The sequence below is a fragment of the Glandiceps talaboti genome, chromosome 2 (assembly GCF_964340395.1).
Source record: "Glandiceps talaboti chromosome 2, keGlaTala1.1, whole genome shotgun sequence".
NCBI lineage: Eukaryota > Metazoa > Hemichordata > Enteropneusta > Spengelidae > Glandiceps > Glandiceps talaboti.
The window spans coordinates 17149995-17169993 of record NC_135550.1 but is presented as its reverse complement, the minus strand read 5'-3'; the positions used below and the strand labels follow the sequence as shown (position 1 = coordinate 17169993).

Sequence of the window (19999 nt, the reverse complement as noted above, 5' to 3'; positions counted from 1 at the left end):
GAAATTTAACGGAATGGCTGTTGATTAGATACTTTGATAGACAACTATTTCAGGAAATTGAGAATCAAAATAAATCACATAATATCATTAGAGCATTTACTATTCCTATTCTCGCATTCGATGGGGAAACAAAAAGTACTCCATCCTCTTTTCAGTACATAGTAAATTCAGAAAGTATCCGTTCCAGAGCAATATCGTCCTGACTTCGATTAACAGCTCGACGTAACCACAGGAATGTCACTGACAATATAAAACCAAATGAAACAGATACAGTAACATCTTGTGTATTTGAGTACACATGTTGAAATAACAGGGGCGATGTACTACATCATCAAGTGAATGAACCTTTAGAGCACTGCAGGTCAGAGTTCAATTACAGTAAAGCATTATTAACTTGTGAGGGCCATAATGTACAGGCAGATCGAACTGTGACTATATAACATAGTGCGTTACTACTCTAAGCTTATATATGCTGGTTTTAAAAAGCGTCCAAAATCGTTTAAGGCTTTATATTGGGCGACTTAATCAAGATATACAACGGGATTTTCAACTTCGTCGATTTCATATATTGGAAATATGTTCTAACACATACTGTAGAACGATCAAACCAGTCGCCACACTCGGTTAAAGTTCACCTAGACCTGTCAGAGCCAACATGGCGCTATATTATGATATAAGTATTCCTTAAAATCTATATATGCACTGATAATTCAAACAGTATTGATGTCTCCATATATCGTATACAGCTTTAAATGATAAAAAAAACAACCCCATTAAATCATTCAAATCGACTTATTATAATTATCACATTATTGGAAATCTCTGTAATCCTCAGACCTCGGAGGATATAAGCGTCATATGACCTGAAAGTCGGTACAGTAGAACTGCTAATTAAGTATAAAAAATGAAGCTAGAAAAATATTTCATTTTAATCTATTTTGACGTCCAAACTTAAAGTTATGCTAGATGATATTAGGTACTTGGATGCTTGAAATCTAATATAGCGAGTCGAGTGTTTGGTGGTGACTGGTAAAGAAATTGTAATAATTAGCTGTTTGTTTAAAATCATTAGTTTTTGTATTTATAATGTGATTTCACAGTCCTGTCGACCATCTTTTCACTTTAGAATTAAGTTGAATTTTATTATTAATTTTATTTTCAGCTTCAGCTGCGAATTCAGAAGTTGCTTGTTACAAGTAGCCAACTGTTGAAATGGATCATATCATGGAACCATCTGACTTAAATTTGTTCCTGTAAATGTTCTCTTTTTTCTGTATTGAAATCCTTGCTCTTCAAAACCTGGACGTATCAAACATTACTGATTAATTTAGCCAATTTTTTTAATGCAACTCATTCGAGCTGAGTATGGTAAAAGGTCACCCACTATAAATGTTCAACTTTGCCCGACTAGTACTTCAGGTAAAAGAAAATATATGATATTGTCAAATGTTGAGATGACAGTCAATAACTCACACTCGTTAAAGTAAGAAATCAAATATGAAAACAACCTGTCAAACAAGTTTAGAATCAACCAAAAGAAAGTAAAGGGTAAGTGTACCCCCTCACAAAATATATAATTAAATCATTCATGGGGATTGAAGTCGCCATTTTGATGATAGTGTTTTCTAAACTGTCAGTTACCACAGATGAGTAAATTAAAACGAATTTCCAAAGAAGAAATAGTCCGTCAATATTGTGGTCGGCCCATCTTCTTTACCTGACTAGAAAATAAAAATGCCTGTCATTTGCATACCAAATCCTTTAAAGGTATGCACAGAGCCAGAGGAAAGTCACTCTCTAAACCGACTTCAGTAATAACCAGATAATCAGTCCATCCTTTCAACGACCACATACACTCAGATAATCACCATGGCGTTTGCTGGTACTTGGGAAACAGTGAAATCCGAAAACATGAAGGAGTTTATGTTGGCTGCTGGTGCACCAGCGGAGAGAGCAGAAAACGCAGCACAGGCAAAGACAACGGTGACATGCTCTAGAGATGGTGACTACTATGTTCTCAAGGCCACAGGACCAAAGGGTGGCACCATCGAACACAAGTTCATCTCTGGTCAAGAATTCACAGAAGAGTTTGGTCCTATCGGCAAAAAGAGGCAGTCAGTTGCAACCGTCGAAGGCAACAAACTTACCATCAGGGGTGTTGAAGCAGGTACGGTGGTGGAAACCCGTGAAGTTAATGGAGATGACATGGTCTTCACATTGACCAAACCTGGTGTTGGTGTCGTCGGAAAGAAATACTTCAAGAGAGCCTAGATGAATGAACTTAAACGACTTCTGATGTACAAACTCCGGCTGTTGGACTCTTAGACAAGGACGAACATTTATAATACAGATTTGACACGCTTAGCATTGTTCACACGAACTGCACAAGAGAAATTACTTTTAAATTATTACATGTTCCTTTTTTAAAGACAATATTACATTTCCAATAAAATGCTTTTATTTCGCACACCATGTTCCAGGGTAAATTTTGTTGAATGTGGATTGTATGTATGTATGTATGTATGTATGTATGTATGTATGTGTGTGTGTGTGTGTATGTGTGTGTGTGTGTGCGCGCGAACGCTACCATGGGAACACGTCCAGCAAAACTGGTCACTAAGTATGTCAATACTAGCAAACCCGTCACTTTCAACTCCAAAAGTATTTTCTATGGATCAGCTTCGGTTTTACTGGCAGGTGGGACTTTGTGAGGGACGGGAACACATAGGACTTCATAGTGACAGCTAGCAGATTTAAAACTGCTTAAATTGAATTTGAAGTGATTTATGAAATAGAAGGAAATAATATCGATGGCTTGTCTAGATAAAGGGTTGAACGTAGTGTACTATTTGTGAGCCACCTGACAATAACAAACTACACGTGGAACCAAGTTAACTTTGTGCTAGAAAATAGTCACAAAGTCCTGTGAGATACAATGAAACAAGTAGGGTGACACGTCTAGAAGAATGGTGAAGTTGATTCCTCTGTAAACGGTCAAATTTCAGTAGCCACCATAGAAACCGATAGCAAATTTTCTGAATTTCAAGATATTCAAAAGGGTGTATTTTGGTATATTCAGGAAGGGGTTTTGTTCTAAACGAACAAAATTCGTTTAGTGGAGCGTATGCGACATTGTGCGATCGTCCCTAATATAACTAGTGATCGATTTTATCCGTATGTAGTGTTACAGTAGTGACAGGTTTGAATCTTGAGCGAAAATTTGATTTTGAATCCGGTCGCATGTTAGTTTTGACTTGCCCCGATAACTATATATGGTAGCCCTCATTAAATATTCAATATCGACGCACAAGGTAGGTTAAACCATAAACCCTCCATCAAGGAGGGTCTATGGTTATACACATTCAGTCATAGAGAATGCAACGTAATTTTTACGGCGTGTCTCGTGAATGTGATTTTAGAGTATGTTTCACAAAATACACGGTAATAAAGTGAGGTTTTTTGACAATACAATACTGTAGCAATACAATTTCGGGAAATTTCTATACCTGCCAGTAACAACAATTACATTGTAAGATGAGTACATAAACTGCAAGACTGTGACAATGTTATAAATACTACACAAGACAACAGAACAGTACAAGAACTCGAAAAGCATGCATGGGCATAAAAAGAGTGAACATAGCTTTTAAAATTTGAGGATTTGGGACTAAAGCCGAAATCTGTCTCTGTCTCTATGTCTGTCTGACTGTCTCTCTCTCTCTCTCTCTCTGTCTGTCTGTCTCTCTGTCTGTCATTCTGTTAGTTGTGTAATTGAATTACTGCCGGTACAGATGAATGCTCATAGCGAGTTCTCCAGAAGTCTCGGTCTGAAGTACAACACATTTGTAGTATCCATCACTAAAATTCAGATATTAAGCTATACTCAAAACTGGGGTGAAGTTTAAAACGTATACGGATAGAATTAGTAAAAAGTAAAAAGCTTGCTCAAAGTTGAAGTATACAACACTTGTAGTAGATCAATACTAGCATTAAAATTCATGTCCAAAACATGTTACGTGAACTGCTAGACACACGAGTTTATCCCTAGCTGATTCAATACACCTTAACGTAAAATATTGAGAAGTAAGTCATCATAAACGGTTTCTAAAAATGCTAGTTGCAGCTAGTACCCGCTTTATGTATTGCCATTATCAAATGTATATCTTGTTAGTGCGAAAAGCTAGTCTAAGATTAATTGAATTGATTAACTGTTATCAATATGACATGTGTACTCATATACTTACTTTAATACATGCCCTCAGTTGACCACATATTGATACAATGAAGCGTGTTAATTGTAATTGGTATGACCTGTGTACCCATGCCTACTTAGTTATAGGCCCTAATTGCTGTTTGTGTGACCTATAAGTGTACGATATATACATTCAATATTTGAAACTGTCAGACAATCCACACCTAAAATGGAATCCTTTGATGTCAGTTCTGATCTTTTACTTAGGAGTATTTTATGACACGGTTGTACGTAGAGCTCTCACTCTTTGGGTTTGTTTTTGCTGGGTAGGTATGCACTCGTCCTTACGTAAAGGAAGACTTTAATACTGGAAATACGACTATCAAAAGGGTGATCAAATTATTGGTAAACAAGGTGCAAGTATAGATTCAATTAATTAATTAACAACAATAATGACTTACTCATAGTGTTCAACAAGATTCCACCCCACCCCACCTACCCCACCCACCACACCCACCCACCACCACCTTCGGCCATCTCTCCTATGCACAATTTAACAACTAGTATCGCGCGGGGCCAAATTGTGATTGCGGAGAGATAAACAACATCGCATTTATACTGAGTCGGCCACCGTTTACCTCTTGTTGAATGAATAATGTGATTCTCTTTCTGAAATCGAAGTGTATTTAGAAAATGGGAGGTTATTGCGGCGCTAACATGGCCGAGTATAGGAGAGATAGAAGGGACCTAGACATTTAAGGAGGCCACTTCGATCAATATATTAAAGTACCATTAACTTTTACGACCCCAGTATCACCATTACACCTCATCAGTGTTAAGCAAACTGTAAACATTCCCTTATTAAACTGTAATTTAAGGAAGAACCTTTAAAAGCTAGTAAATGCTCACTCATACCACAAAAATTGATGTATACATTTCTAGGGTAGGATATGTACAATACTTGAAATACTAGGAATAGTTTTTGCGATGTGTCACTCAATAATGATACGTTCCTTGGAGACATGTGTCCGTAATTGTATTTTAAGTACACTTCAAAAATATGTTATATATATATATATATATATATATATATATATATATATATATATATATATATATATATATATATATATATATATATATATATATATATATATATATATATAGTTTTGCCACTCTGCCACTCTGCCACTGCGGTATAGAGCACTGTCTTAGCAGATTGATATTCACCGAGATATAGAGCACAGAGAGATGACTATGGCTATAGAACACAGGGGGTCGATATTTATCTGCATAACTTTTTTTTCTTTTCTTTTCTAATTTTTTTGACTTTCGGACCCTGTGTTAATGTTTACTGTTACCTTGAACTTTCACATTGATGATATCAAAATCAGCCGGCCGTTATCAAAGTCTATTGCACAGTTATAATTGATATCAACTATCGTTTATTTTGAATAAGTAAACGTTCTCAATAAGTGTATCCATCCATACCAATGAAGACTCTAAAGCAAAGAAGATGTTTAAAACCACAATGAATTCAATTACAAATTGCAAATCTTGTCAAAGTGTTAAATCGTCACTGAAATTATGTAGTGATCATGTTTGCATAAACGCACTTCCGTTCAGGAGCGACGTCGTGCTCGACTTAACCACGGGAATATTACTGACAATATAAGACCAAATGAAACAGATAAAGTAATATTTTATGTATTTGAGTACACATGTTGAAATAACAGCGAGGGACGATGTACCAAATCGTCAGGCGAATGGACTTGCACAATGTTGATTGTAGGACAGAGTTCACCTACGGTTAAAGGCATTGTTCATTTATGACGGCCCATGACGTATATATGGTGATCAGAATGTGACTAACATAGTGCGTTCCTTCGTTATATGTCATGGTTTCAAAGAGGGTCCAAGGCCGTATATAAGCTTTATATTGGGCAATCAACTTATTTACGATACACAACTGGATTTGCACTTCCGTGACTTTGACAAATTGTAAAAGTCTTCTACAACAATCTTTAGAGTGAACAAAACAAGACACAAACACAACGAACAATAGCCACAGGACAAATAAGTAACCAACCGCTAGTCTTTTTTGCTGTCTACCGTATTACCCGAATCACCATACTCGGTAAAAGTTCACCTGTCAGAGTCAACATGTCGCTATGGAAACACTTATAACTATTCTTTCAGTTCTATGCGCTGAGATTGTTCAAACAAACTATGCATAGCTAAGCACTAGTGTTGACGTCACCACGTATCGTAAGCAGCTTTAAATAAAATAAAAAATATTTAAATCATTCATATCGACTTGTTATGGTTATGATATTATTGGATATCTCTGTAATCAATCTTCAGGAAGTTTGACAAGAAAGTCGAAGCAACAAAAATATGATGTAAGTCATCCTGTTTAGCTAATACAGCCAAATATCCTATTTTCCCCCGAAGTTTTACATTCGTAATAAATTATAAGAGACGTTGTTCAGTACTTGGAAGTATGATTCTAATTTCTTTCACCGAGTCGATTTTCTTGTGGTGACTGGTAGTGAACGCATTAATGAACTGCTGGTATTTCAGAAACTCGCAAATTTAAATTTATGAAGTCATCATATTTTCACATTTTTGTTTTTAGCCTTTCAGTTTATAATATGCTGAGGTTTTTTTAAATAAGCTTGTTTTCCCAGTGTTAATGCAAGCGTTAATTGTGCTGTGCGTTCACCAATTAAAATATATCACACAATGCAACTTTCCTACTCTACTCGTTTCAAATTTTCTGTATTTCTTTATTCAATCCATGCCCTTAAGATATCAACGATTATTGTCATTCATTTTGCAGGTGAATCTGGCAAAGTTCAGCCACTACTGTTCAACTTTGTCCGACTAGCACATCGAGTTAGTGGAAGTCTCTGATATTTCGCTATGTTAGACAGACATTCAATCACTCACACTCGATAATGTCAAAGCAGGAAACAACTCTGGAAAGTCTGTCAAAGATCAAACCGGTTTAGAATCAACCAAAGAAAGTAAAGGGTAAGTCTATACCCCCTCAACATATATAAAATTTAGTAATTCATGAGGATTGATTGTGTGATTTTTTTAATGATAATATTATCAACAGTGTGAATTACTGCATTGAAGTGAATTAAAAGTTATTTTGAAAGTATAAATACATATTGATTGGCCTACAACATTGTGGTAGGCCCAGCCTCTTTACCTGCCTTGAAAATGAAACAGCCTTTCATTTGCATACCAAATCCTTTAAAGATGTGAACAGAGCCAGAGGAAAGTCACTCTCTTCATCAACTTCACTGGTAACCAGAGAACCAACCTGTCTTTTCAACGACCACACATACTCATCAGACAGTCACCATGGCATTTGCTGGCACTTGGAAATCTACCTCATGCGAGAACATAAAGGAGTTTATGTTGGCTGCTGGTGCACCAGCGGAGAGAGCAGAAAACGCAGCACTGCCAAATGCAACAGTGACATGCTCTAGAGATGGTGACTACTATGTTCTCAAGGCCACAGGACCAAAGGGTGGCACCATCGAACACAAGTTCATCTCTGGTCAAGAATTCACAGAAGAGTTTGGTCCTATCGGCAAAAAGAGGCAGTCAGTTGCAACCGTCGAAGGCAACAAACTTACCATCAGGGGTGTTGAAGCAGGTACAGTGGTGGAAACCCGTGAAGTTAATGGAGATGACATGGTCTTCACATTGACCAAAGATGGTGTTGGTGTCGTCGGAAAGAAATATTTCAAAAGAGCCTAGATGAATGAACTTAAACGACTTCTGATGTACAAACTCCGGCTGTTGGACTCTTCGACAATATGACTTTGGACGAACATTAATAACTATGTGTGTATTGCAATACAGATTTAACATGCTAAGCCTTGTTCATACGAACTGTACAAGAGAATTTATGTCTTGATTTTTACATTTCAATTAAAACGCTTTTATTTCGAACACCTTGATGAGTCAATTTTGTTGAATGTGAGTACAGTTGTGTATGTGATTGCATGGGGGTAATATTGGTCACAACATTGCCTAATTATCAAAGCCAGTCACGTTCGAAGCCAACTGTATTTTTGCTATCAAGCGGTATAGCTTTTACTGCCAAGTGGAACAATTTGAAGGCTGGGAACACGAGGGACTTCAGCATGATAGTAGGCGGAATTATTAATTAAATCAAGGTATACATATAGAATAATACTGCATGTATGGACTGTGTGTCTAGATAAAGATTTAAATGTACTGCACTACTTACACGTTGAGTTTCTATTAACTTTGTACTAGTACATATCACAAAGGTTACAAATACAATGAAACAAGTAGGACGACACTGCTGAAAGGATGGCGAAGTTGATTCATCTGTAAACGGTCAAATTTGCTTTAGTCACGATGGAAAACAATAGCCAAGAAAGCTGTACTTTGTTGGTATCTACATAACATTGTAACACTAGGATAGACACCAAATTCTGTTAATATGGAAATACTCGATAGCGATAGCAGCCTGTTATAATCTGTAAACCCCAGTGTGAATTTGAATGACGTAGTTCTAGCCTTCGATAGGAATGGAGTATACAGAAACACGTGGACCTTTCCACAATGAAAAAAACACTAATACAGAGATTTCGAGTGAGTTTGATTACGGTTGCTATTAGCACATGTGGAATTGTCAGGGACGTTATTTATTTATTTTGCTGAGAATTAATCCTTGCATATTTTAGGCCTGCTTAGTTATATGCCCTCAGTTGACCCTACAGTGATTTTGGCCAATTGTTATCGATGTGACCTGTGTACCCCAGTTAGGGAGCCTTCAGTAATGACAAGGGGAAGGTTGGGGAAATCAAGCACGATCTGTTGCGTAAAATGTGAACCTTCCCTGATTCCGTTTTCTAAAAAGTGATCCTCCCTCAAATACCTCTCTCTAAAACATCCTCCCCTGTTCAAATATATCAAAGACATGGGGCTAAAATTCTGTCATAAGTCCAAGAATAAATGACAACAGCTCGATCCCACCGCTGCCAAAATATTGATCCCACTACTACAACCAAACTGAATTTCTGTGATGGTACTGTATTAATTTATTACCATGTTTCAATCTAACAAGCATAGATGAAGGCCAGAACGCCCAAAGACTAGATATGCCCACTACTGACATTATCACCTATATCTTACCTCACGCTTCACCCCTCTCCCCTCTCACAATTAACAATTGATTCACTACATGCCATGGCTGAGAACAGCGATTTGACTGCGATGTTCTGATATTACAGTACAATGGTGGCAGTGGTAGAATCCGGCAGCTATGGAATATGTGATAATGATGGCAGGTGGGATGCCAAAATCTCAAAATAATGCAAAATTAGATAATACAACGAACCAAAATATGACCCTCCCCTAATTCCATTTTCTAAAATACGACCCTCCTCGAGAACCGATTTGTAAAATGTGACAACCCCCCCCCCACATTCCATTCCCCTAGCCCTCTAAGTGTAAACACTGATGACAATTATCCTATTAACTTTTGTGCTCGTGTGTCAACCTGTTGATATCTTTTCAAGAAATATAGTGTTTTTAATAAACATGTAATAATAACAACCTCGTGACTAGTGAGTGCCAGTGAGGGTACTCTGGACATTTGCATATGTCAATCATCGTGGTTTGTATATCATTTGTTAACATATGCTGGTTTCCATCAATATTGCATGAATATGGATCACTGACCTTATCATTTAAGCATAACAATGCAATAACCGAATTATTTTAACCAGATGTAAACTGAGTGCCTTCCGTAAGGCCAAAAAATTTAAACCCCTTACATTATTGGTCTTACATACATTGCCTGAATATGGCACTCTGAGCTACAATGCATGTCATTAAATGGAACATTTAATTGATTATGGAAATATCTCATCAAAATTAAAACATCAACAGTCGATATAGGGCTTTGTCATCACTAATGTATGTACCAAATTATATGAAAATTTAAAGCTTGCATTCGTAAGATATTCTCCAATTAATGAAAATCGTTGATTTTGCAAAGGACTCATCAAAATTAAAGCTTTAAGGACATATGCGACTTGTTATTATCAATGTACATGTACCAAGTTATATGAAATTTGAATATTGCCTTCTTCACTATAAGATATTGCCAAATTATCGAAAATCATGGTTATGCAATTACAGCTATAACAACTAGCTTTACCTATTAACATACAGCTTTTCATAACCTTCCCTTGCGGAAGGAAAGCAGTGTATCAACTGAAATGAAATGCTGTACGAATACCGTATGTAGATATGTTTTCGAACAAGTAATTTAGCAAAATATCGTGCATATAAATCATCATAATTTGCATAATGCTTAACAATTTTTTTTAATTTTCCCTACATCAAGCACTTGATTGAATGGCACGTGGTCTGCCTTCCTGCCTCCCTGACTGCGTGTCTGTCTGTCCGTCCGTCTTTCTGTTTCATTATTTGGCACACACACATGCTTTAAGGTATTAAATTATTATAAGTGATAATTTTTTTTGAACGAGATATCTGCAAGGTAATTAGCATATTTTATATAAACAGTATTCGGCAGTTGATGGAAGAGGTTTCCGTGATAAAAATGGATAATATATACATGTATATATCAAATTCTGACCGTAGATGGTGCTCTTTACAAAAATAACCATATGTACCCTCGGGAGGCATATTTAGATCAAATCTGCTAGGGGGGTTCATGTGTACGTATTCGTGTATATTTTTTATAGGCTTTCACTTATATGAACTTAACCTTGATTGAGACTTAATAACTTTTCAATAATTTCCGTGCATTTTCAGCGACGTGTATACTGTTAAATAAGCTTCTTCGATCACATGTTTGAATGTGGAAAATGACAATATATAGATAAATAATCATCATCTTATAATGTTTAGGTACAACATTTGACAAATTTTTGGTTGAAAATCGTAAACACTAATTGGACTAATTAGCATATATTTCACAGTTTTCACGTGTATATATCTCAAGATGGCTTTGATACGATGGAAAGAAACACTACAGTGATTGTTATTTGTTAGAACAACAAGTGGTCAATTGTTTTTGTAAATACACGCATATTAATTATCTATATTTGCATATTATTATTGCACGCCTATCTCGTCATCACATCAGACTTATCTCATTCATGAACTGGAGAGAGTTCAGCAGAAATTATTGAGGCATCTATGCTTTTGTTCACGAATGGACGGAGGTGTATCGTGAGCTTTGTCGAGAATTCCTACCATCTCAGTGCAGACGAAAAACCTATTGTTTCTTTTGAAATTCTGAATTAACATTACAATGTATCTGATATACTTGCAAATGTCAATTTTTACTGTCCCTCTATTAATATTTGTCGTAGTCAACTCTTTCGATCACCTTGTTCTCGAACAAATATCTTAAAATGTTCTTTTTTATCTGGACTTTCAGAACCTTAAGATCTGTTAACTGTATATAACTTTATATCACTAGTTTGAAGATCATTTTAGCTGGTTTTTTTTTTAAATTCTGTGTCCTGTTTGTGTAGTGTAAATGTTTGTTAAATGTATCTATTATACAAAAATATTTTTTCAGTTACACATGTTTCAAAAAATACTTTGACGGCCTACACTGAGAGCAAGTTACTTGTCAAATACTAAATCCGCTGTAAATGTTACTATGTAAGACCCCCCCCCCTCCCCGGTACTGTTAAAATGATTTTGGTGCAATATACGCAATGTCTAAAATAGTGATGTGTCTGATTTTAAGTATTGCCCATTACCAAATCTCAGTAGTTACGGTATACAGACACAGTAGCTGAACTGTAAGGCAATCCACACCAAACAAATGGAATCTTTTGATGTCGATCAGCCATGACCTCATAGGCATAGTTTATACCACAGTTGTTTGTAGCACTCTCACTATCGGGTTATTTGCTGGGGAGGTAAGTTACTAGTATCCTGTCGTGAAAGAGGAAAACTAAATAAGGTTATAAACAAGGTGAAAGTGTAAATCGATTTACAAAAAACGCGACTTCCTTCAAGGACTCCTTGTGTTCTGAGATGCAGAATTTGCCAACAGGCAAAGGTTACGGTATATTTTTGTATGTCTGTCTGTCTGTCTGTCTGTCTGTCTGTCTGTCTGTCTGTCTGTGAACACGATATCTCAAAAGAAATTGCATAAATCCTTATGAAACCTACTAAACATCTTCCTTATGAAAATAGCAAGAACTTATAAGGCGTTGATAAAAATCCTATGATATGAATGAGACATTTGCATAATTAATTGTTTTCAGTAGTTGGGTAATATCTTAAGAACGCACATTTCAAATTCCATATAAAAATGCATATGTTCTACAAAGCTTGTTGGTGTAGTAATGAGCCATTTGCATACTTAATGTATTGTTTGTAATGAGGTAAAATCTTAAGATTTCCTGCATCAAATTTCATTATAAATTTGGAGTATAAATAGATGATAACAAACGTATTTACCCTAGAAATCTTGCTGATATGTCTCTTTTAATGATTATTTTGCATAATTCATGATTTTCGATAGTTAAGAAATACCTTAAGAATTGAAGCAACATAAATTGGCGATAATAACTATAATACATGTTGATGGAACTACTAATTTTAATCATTAATTTGCAAAATTAAGCATTTGGGATAATCGGGTGATATCTTACGAATCAAAGCTTCAAATTCAAATTTTACATTATTTGGTAAATACATATTTCGATAATAAGGTAATATTTCAAGAACACAAGCTTCAAATTCCACATAAATGTGTACATAGGTTGATTACAATAAAATACACGTGTAATACAAAGCCTGTTGTGTAGTTAATGATTCATTCATAGGGTTTGGTAATTCGGCAACATCTTATGAATGCAAGCGTCAGATTTCATATAATTTGGTACATACATCGTGTACATCAAAGTACACGTGTCCTATATAGCCAGTTGATGTACTTTTGTGTATTTTGCATAATTAATGAAATCTACTGATATACATGTACATTGATGGTAGCTCAGAATTTCGGATTCTGATAATGCCTATGGGGTGAACAGTTGAAAAGTATACATTTTGCCCTTATTTAGATCTGTATCTGTGTGAAATCATTGTTACCACTGTAATTCACAGCTCACACGAAATGTCCCTTAAAATTCCCCTGGTGGTGAATAACGTGATTGTGATTCTCAAAGGCTATTTTACGGAGCGGTGGCGCTAACATGACTTGGTATGGGTGAGATAGAAGGATGGACCTAGTTTAAAGAGGCCACTTTGTTCAAATATTATATCTACGTTGAATAACTATTGTATATCACAACAACTGACAGTGGCAAATTATGGACATGAATATTATTTGGGAGTTTGATATCTAACTGAGATACTACAACCATAACGTGAAACAATCAGCTTATAACATTCAAAACATATTGTCAGTTTCTGAACTGTGTAAATTTCCACACACAAAACTGGTTAGCCGTTTCAAGAACTACCCCGGAACTGAACACACATTGAGTAAATACGTTACTTTTTCTGCTGCTCAAGAATTGATAATGACAATTTTACCGTTCAGAGATAGATGGTTAATTTGCCATTAAATTTAATATGTTTTCAATTGACGTTAACTTATTTTCATATCAATGGCAGCATTTGTCCCCCTTAACTGGATTAGTGGAGAAGTAAGTTTCGAGTGGGTTAATTGTTTGTTTCGCCCACTCTCTACCACCATGAGCACACGCGTAGGTGCACATTTTCCACGAACCTTCGTTTTCCCTAACATTACCAGTTTGGCCTGCCGCAGCCACTCTGTAAGTGACTCTTCGAAAAAACCCAATACATTGTAACTGATTCCAGAATTCCCTATTGAATTCAGCTGGTAGTCGATCACTTCCTAGTTCCTTCCATTTTAAGTTTCTACTTTAGTATATTTCGAATGAAATGCACACATCAATTCATTGTTGTTACTTTTAACATTTAAACGCCATATTTTTTTTCCAAATAATCGTTGACGTCATCATCAGGGACGTTGTTGTTAGAATATACGATTCACAAAGGCGAATCTTTTCAAGTTTTTCAGCGTGATTTTCAAAAAATCTGAATGTCTACTTATGTGTCATAATTCTTCACGCTGTTATTTTTTCCCAAATTAAACATAAGTCTACATATCCCCTAAGTGCACCCTTAGGTACACGTCACCGCTCTAGCTCTAACCTTTGAACTTCGACCTAAATGTTGTTGTTTTTCATTATTTTTCATTGTTCCATACACTTGAGTAATAGTGATTTCGGATTCTAACCATTCGTGATTTTCTTTTCATTTTTAAAAATTGGTATAAAAATTTCTTTACATGTTTCAATTCAAGTTTAACATTTTATGCTTATTATGTCACGTATGTATATTACAGAAGTATATCAACAAACTGTTCTATTTTCTTATCTAAGTCGGACAACCGTTGTTCAAGTACGGGTAATTAATCTGTCGCTGTTCTAATGCATATAGATTTTAGCAAAGCCAGCTATTCAAAAAAAAATCTGTAATTCAAGCTTCACACTCCCACGTTAAATAGGCTGGGCAGATCAAACATCGTGTTTTTGTTGCCACACGGCATCGATTAAATAAATTATTCCGCCTAACTCAATCGCACTGAGGCTTATCATGTTCAAGTCATTTTTGAGAAAAGAAATAGAACTAGTAGTGTTTTCTGTCGGAACGTTAACTATTTACTTACTGGATTTCCAGAGTTCTCACATCAACAAGTTTTAAGGTATTTTACGGTAACGAAGTATTTTCAAAGGGTAAGGCTTACTCGAGTTATTTGCAGATTTAAAACAACCTCCCTTATCAGAACACTGTTCAAATCATGTCTAGGGAAAACTTTCCCTTTCAGGAACGGTTAAAGTCACACTTAATTTCATCACGCAGATGGGATTCCTCCAAGAAGATGACGTTGGCACGTTGTTCCAGTAGCTTACGAAAAAAAGTGGTGCTCTCTGGATTTCGAATACCTTAGATATTTCAGTTTTAAACAAATTCAAATTGTTGTCAATCATAATTAGTCAATTATAATTAACTTTCGAATCAATCGGGTATCTCTGCTCGTCAGCTTTGCTGTCAACATTGTCCAATTTCTGGAGGAATCCCTTCCCAGATTATATACCGGGAGAAATGTGATGGCTCAGTCACTTGTGCTGTTTGAAAACCAATTAAAGCGAAGAAAACGGTTTCCGCTAGGTGGATGTCATTATTATTATTATTATTATTAGACTTTATTAAATCTCGATAGACTGTTGAGCCAATGTCATGTTGTTTATCGATGGACCCAGTCAGTGAATTGGAATGTGTAGTGTTCCAAATCTAATAATTTTTACTTGCAATCATTTGAGCACCTGTTTCTATTTAAAGTATACTGCTAGACTAATTATCACATACAAGAAAGCAATTTTTAAAACATCGCCTTGTATGACTGTACTTACGTCATCAACAACGTTATTCTTGCAGTAACTCATATTGGTGTTCCCAATCCTCTGCCAACCATCATATGATGTATGGCGTTGCTTAATTCCGTGGATCACCAAAATCAAGCAGTCTAAATGTTGTACTTCAGTAACAATATTGTTGACCAGTTCATCACCACTTTAAATGCATATTTTATAGCTGTCCATTTGATTTGTATCTACTTTGATATACGTAGGATTTCCAAATCAGTCACATAATATCATCGGTACATTCCATAGACATGGCAGGTGTTTTTCCTCATCTTGCGTTCGATGAGAAACCAAAAGTACTCCTTCCTAATTTCAATATTTGTTAGTAAATTGAGAAAGTATCCCATCGTCCTGACTTCGATTAACAGCTCAGCTTAACCTCGGGAATATCCCTGACAATATAAGACCAAATGAAACAGATAAAGTAATATGTTATGTATTTGAGTACACACGTTGAAATGACAGGGACGATATACTACATCAAATGAATGAAGGGCAGGACAGAGTTCATCTACTGAATGGCGTTATTTTATCTATGAGGACAATAACGCAAACCTCCATTATATCTACAGATTTTAAACAGCCTTTATTGCCACAATGAGCTCTGGTTTTTTCAGTTGCGTGGTCTACGTCAAGGGGCACGGCAAAAGATGAAGATATGAACTACATACTCTGGACAAAATAATAACGGTAACCCTCGGTCCTTTTGGTTTTTTCCCCTTGTAAATCGGGCTCACAGAGTCGGTAAAAGGTCATCGCGTAACACGGCGCTATCGTAACACTGGTGACATAGTTATTCTTTTAATTCTATACTATGGGAACTGTACTTGTGTAAAGCGATTGTTGTTGTTTCATGCATTGTCTGTATATCAACAGCAATAGTTACAGAACAAATGCACTTCATCACACACACACACACACACACACACACACACACACACACACACACACACACACACACATATATATATATATATATATATATATATATATATATATATATATATATATATATATATATATATATATATATATATATATATATATACGTGGTCTACGTCAAGGGGCATATTTATTATATATAATTATATGAAATTTGAAGTTTTCACTCTTAAAAGAATAGTGTCTGATTACAAAAATGCCACTCCTTCTTTATTCTACAAACCCGACCCATTAGAGTGAAAAGCTATACCATCAAGGAGATATACTTATCAACCACGTGACTGTGATCGTTTTATCATCAATGCGTAGACTAAGTTAAATGAAGTTTGAAGATTTGAGACAATGTACACAAAAACTTGATGATGTCTGTACTTCTGGAGTAGAAGACAGTTATTGTTCATGTCAGCAGATATGACTGTTGAAAGTGATGCTGATTGTAGACACAATTGTTTTTGTAATGAATAAACCAATTTATCTGTGGGTCTTACAATAGATTTGTGTATATGATTTTAATGCTACTTTCTTTCGTCATAATATTATGCTTAATATGGTTATTTTTCTCATGCAAATTCAAGCGTTGGTTGTGCATTAGTCACCTGTTAAAATGAACCACATGGTCGAACTTTCTTCCAGAATCTGTTCGTTTAGACGTTCTTTATTTCTGTATTGAGCCAAACTCCTTTGCAACACTGAGAAATCACTGATAATTGTAACCTACTTCTAAACCTTTTTTTTGGAGGTGGGTGCCAAAGGTTCACTCATTTTAACTGTTCAACTTTGTTCTACTAGCGCATCGAGTTAGTGGAAGTCTATGATATCATCAAATGTTAAAAAGACAATCAATCAATCAATCAATCAATCAAATTCGATGATATCATAGTAGAAGATCAAATTAAATGTATGTTTTTTGAGAGATCAAACCGGTTAAGATAGAATCAACCAAAAAAAGTAAAGGGTAAGTCTACCCCTCACAAAATATAAAATCACCAATTAATGAGGATTGGAATCGTTATTTTAATGACAATATTTTTTACCGCAGAAATTACTGCAGAGGGAAAAAAATTAAAAGTTATTTAAAGAATAAATATATATCCATTGTCCTTCCACATCGTGACAGGCCTAGCTTCTTTACCTGGCTTGAAAATAAACCAGCCATTCATTTGCATACCAAATCTTTTAAAGGTGTGCGCAGAGCCCTGGACAAGTCGCTCTCTTCATCAATTTCCATCTTAACCAGAGAACCAACCTGTCTTTTCAACGACCACACATACTCAGACAATCGCCATGGCATTTCTTGGCACTTGGGAAACCTCTGGAAATGAGAACTTGAAGGAGTTTATGTTGGCTGCTGGTGCACCACCGGAGAACGCAGAAAAGGTATCAACCGTAAAGACAACAGTGGTAGCCTCTAGAGACGGTGACTACTACGTCCTATCGGCCACAGGACCAAAGGGCGGCACGGTTGAATTCAAGTTCATCCCTGGTCAAGAATTCACAGAAGCGTTTGGTCCTCTTGGCAAGGCGAGGCAGTCAATTGCAACTGTCGAGGGCACCACACTTACCATCAGGGGTGTTCAACCAGGTACAGTGGTGGAAACCCGTGAAGTTAATGGAGATGAGATGGTCTGGACATTGACTAAACCAGGTGTGGATATCGTCGGAAAAAAGTTTTACAAGAAAATCAAATGAACTGAAACGAGTACTTCTTATGTACAAACGCCAGCTGTGAAAATGTTACACAAAACTGTCTTTGACTCACGACCCACTTTAAACTGATATAACCATGTGTTAATACGAAAAGAAACTATTGCTTTATCACCTGTAGCAAGAAAACTATTCCATATTTCAATTAAAAGGCTTTTTATATGGCATTTAACAATGTTTAATTTGTTGGCTCAGTTGTTGAAAGTAAGTGGGTGTGTGTGTGGGTGTGTGTGTGGCTGTGTCTGTGGATGTGTGTGTATGAGTGTGTGGCTGTGTGTGTGGCTGTGTCTGTGGGTGTGTGTGGGTGTGTGTGTGTGTGCGCGCAACTGTATGAGGTGAACAGATATGCGTCGTGCTATGCATCCCTTGTCGATTAATACAATTACTTCACCATCCAACCCAATATTATACTCTATACTTGTCTGTGACTCAACTGACTTCTTAACGATATGGGGTGACGTCATTTATGTATTAATAGATTGCCCTGTTATACTTTGAAAACAAACAATACAACACGTTACTTCTGCTAAGAGCTATCTCTACTCTGTTAACTTCGTACAAATGGTGGTTTTTACGTCTTCTGTTTATGATTGTCCGCTTACCTCGCGCCGTTCTAGATTTGTGTTCAACCCCCTCTGATCTTACATCGCCGTTCTCATTCACCTATTGTGCAGTCACACCAAGTCTTTATGTCGCTACCAATCTATGGAGGGGGGGGGGCGGCTGTCGTAAAGTTATTTTGCTTTTCAGCTTGTAAAAACCTAAACTTGAAGATGATTATTTGCCTACTTCTTTAATATATGTACGTTGGTGTGACGGTACTGGGGGTACAGTGTGAGAGGCACAACGTACAGTTGAAATAAAGAAAATGTCTTTACATGTATATATAATGCTTATAAATATTTGATAGCATAGCTCCCTTACTTGGCGAAGAACGAAGTTCAAGTGGTATACTGAAGTATACTTACTCAAGTATCAACACTTGCTAAAGACAAAATTCAAACCCGGTGCTAGGCATGACGTGATACAAACGATTCGATGACGTCATTTAGTGCACCAATCTAAAATCAGGAAACCCCAATCTTGTCATCTGCTTTGCCAACAACGTTACTAGTACATTTTTAATGCCGTCGTAGCTATACACCGAGATTAGCATCATACTGGAATCGTTAAATCGCGGTTTTATGTAAGTGTTTCGAACAGTCTTTTCAGAGTAAAAACTCACAAAGTCAGCTTATGCTGAAATCGTCCGTTACATGCCTTTGATGAGCATTTGATTGCAGACGATTATCTGAAGAGCACCTGTCATTGTCCGTAGTCTACGTTTGATAGGTCATGCCATGGCATGGTGTTTAAGGGATATCACACTTTTAGCTAAATAATCGGAGCGTACTATGTACCGTTATCGAGTATAGGGTCATTGCATAGTCAACTACTGGCGGTCTATATATGGCGCATACAAAAATATGCACAATATATAAAGTTCGGTAAACCCTAAGTTGGTTCAATAGTGTACCAGTTATGCTCATGTCATAAATTAGCCAGTGATTCCGTGGGTCGGGTAGGTAGGGATATTGGTAGGGGTTGGGGCGAGAGTTGTCACTTGGTGGCAGAGCAGTGTATTCGCGTGCCTCTGGTTCTTACCACT

The 19999-nt window shown here is 36.4% G+C and overlaps 3 protein-coding genes across 3 annotated transcripts; all 3 read left to right on the top strand.

Moving 5' to 3' along the window:
* Nucleotides 1-1869: 1869 nt before the first annotated feature.
* LOC144446903 (fatty acid-binding protein 2-like) lies at nucleotides 1870-2271 on the top strand. Its single transcript, XM_078136752.1, has one exon. The coding sequence runs from the start codon at nucleotides 1870-1872 to the stop codon at nucleotides 2269-2271; it is 402 nt and encodes a 133-aa protein (XP_077992878.1).
* Nucleotides 2272-7567: 5296 nt separating this feature from the next.
* On the top strand, nucleotides 7568-7969 carry LOC144444914 (fatty acid-binding protein 2-like). Its single transcript, XM_078134467.1, has one exon. It carries the CDS (start codon nucleotides 7568-7570, stop codon nucleotides 7967-7969), a length of 402 nt encoding a protein of 133 aa, XP_077990593.1.
* A 9962-nt stretch (nucleotides 7970-17931) lies between these two features.
* On the top strand, nucleotides 17932-18336 carry LOC144444903 (fatty acid-binding protein 2-like). The gene has a single exon (XM_078134457.1). It carries the CDS (start codon nucleotides 17932-17934, stop codon nucleotides 18334-18336), a length of 405 nt encoding a protein of 134 aa, XP_077990583.1.
* The last annotated feature ends 1663 nt before the right edge of the window (nucleotides 18337-19999 follow it).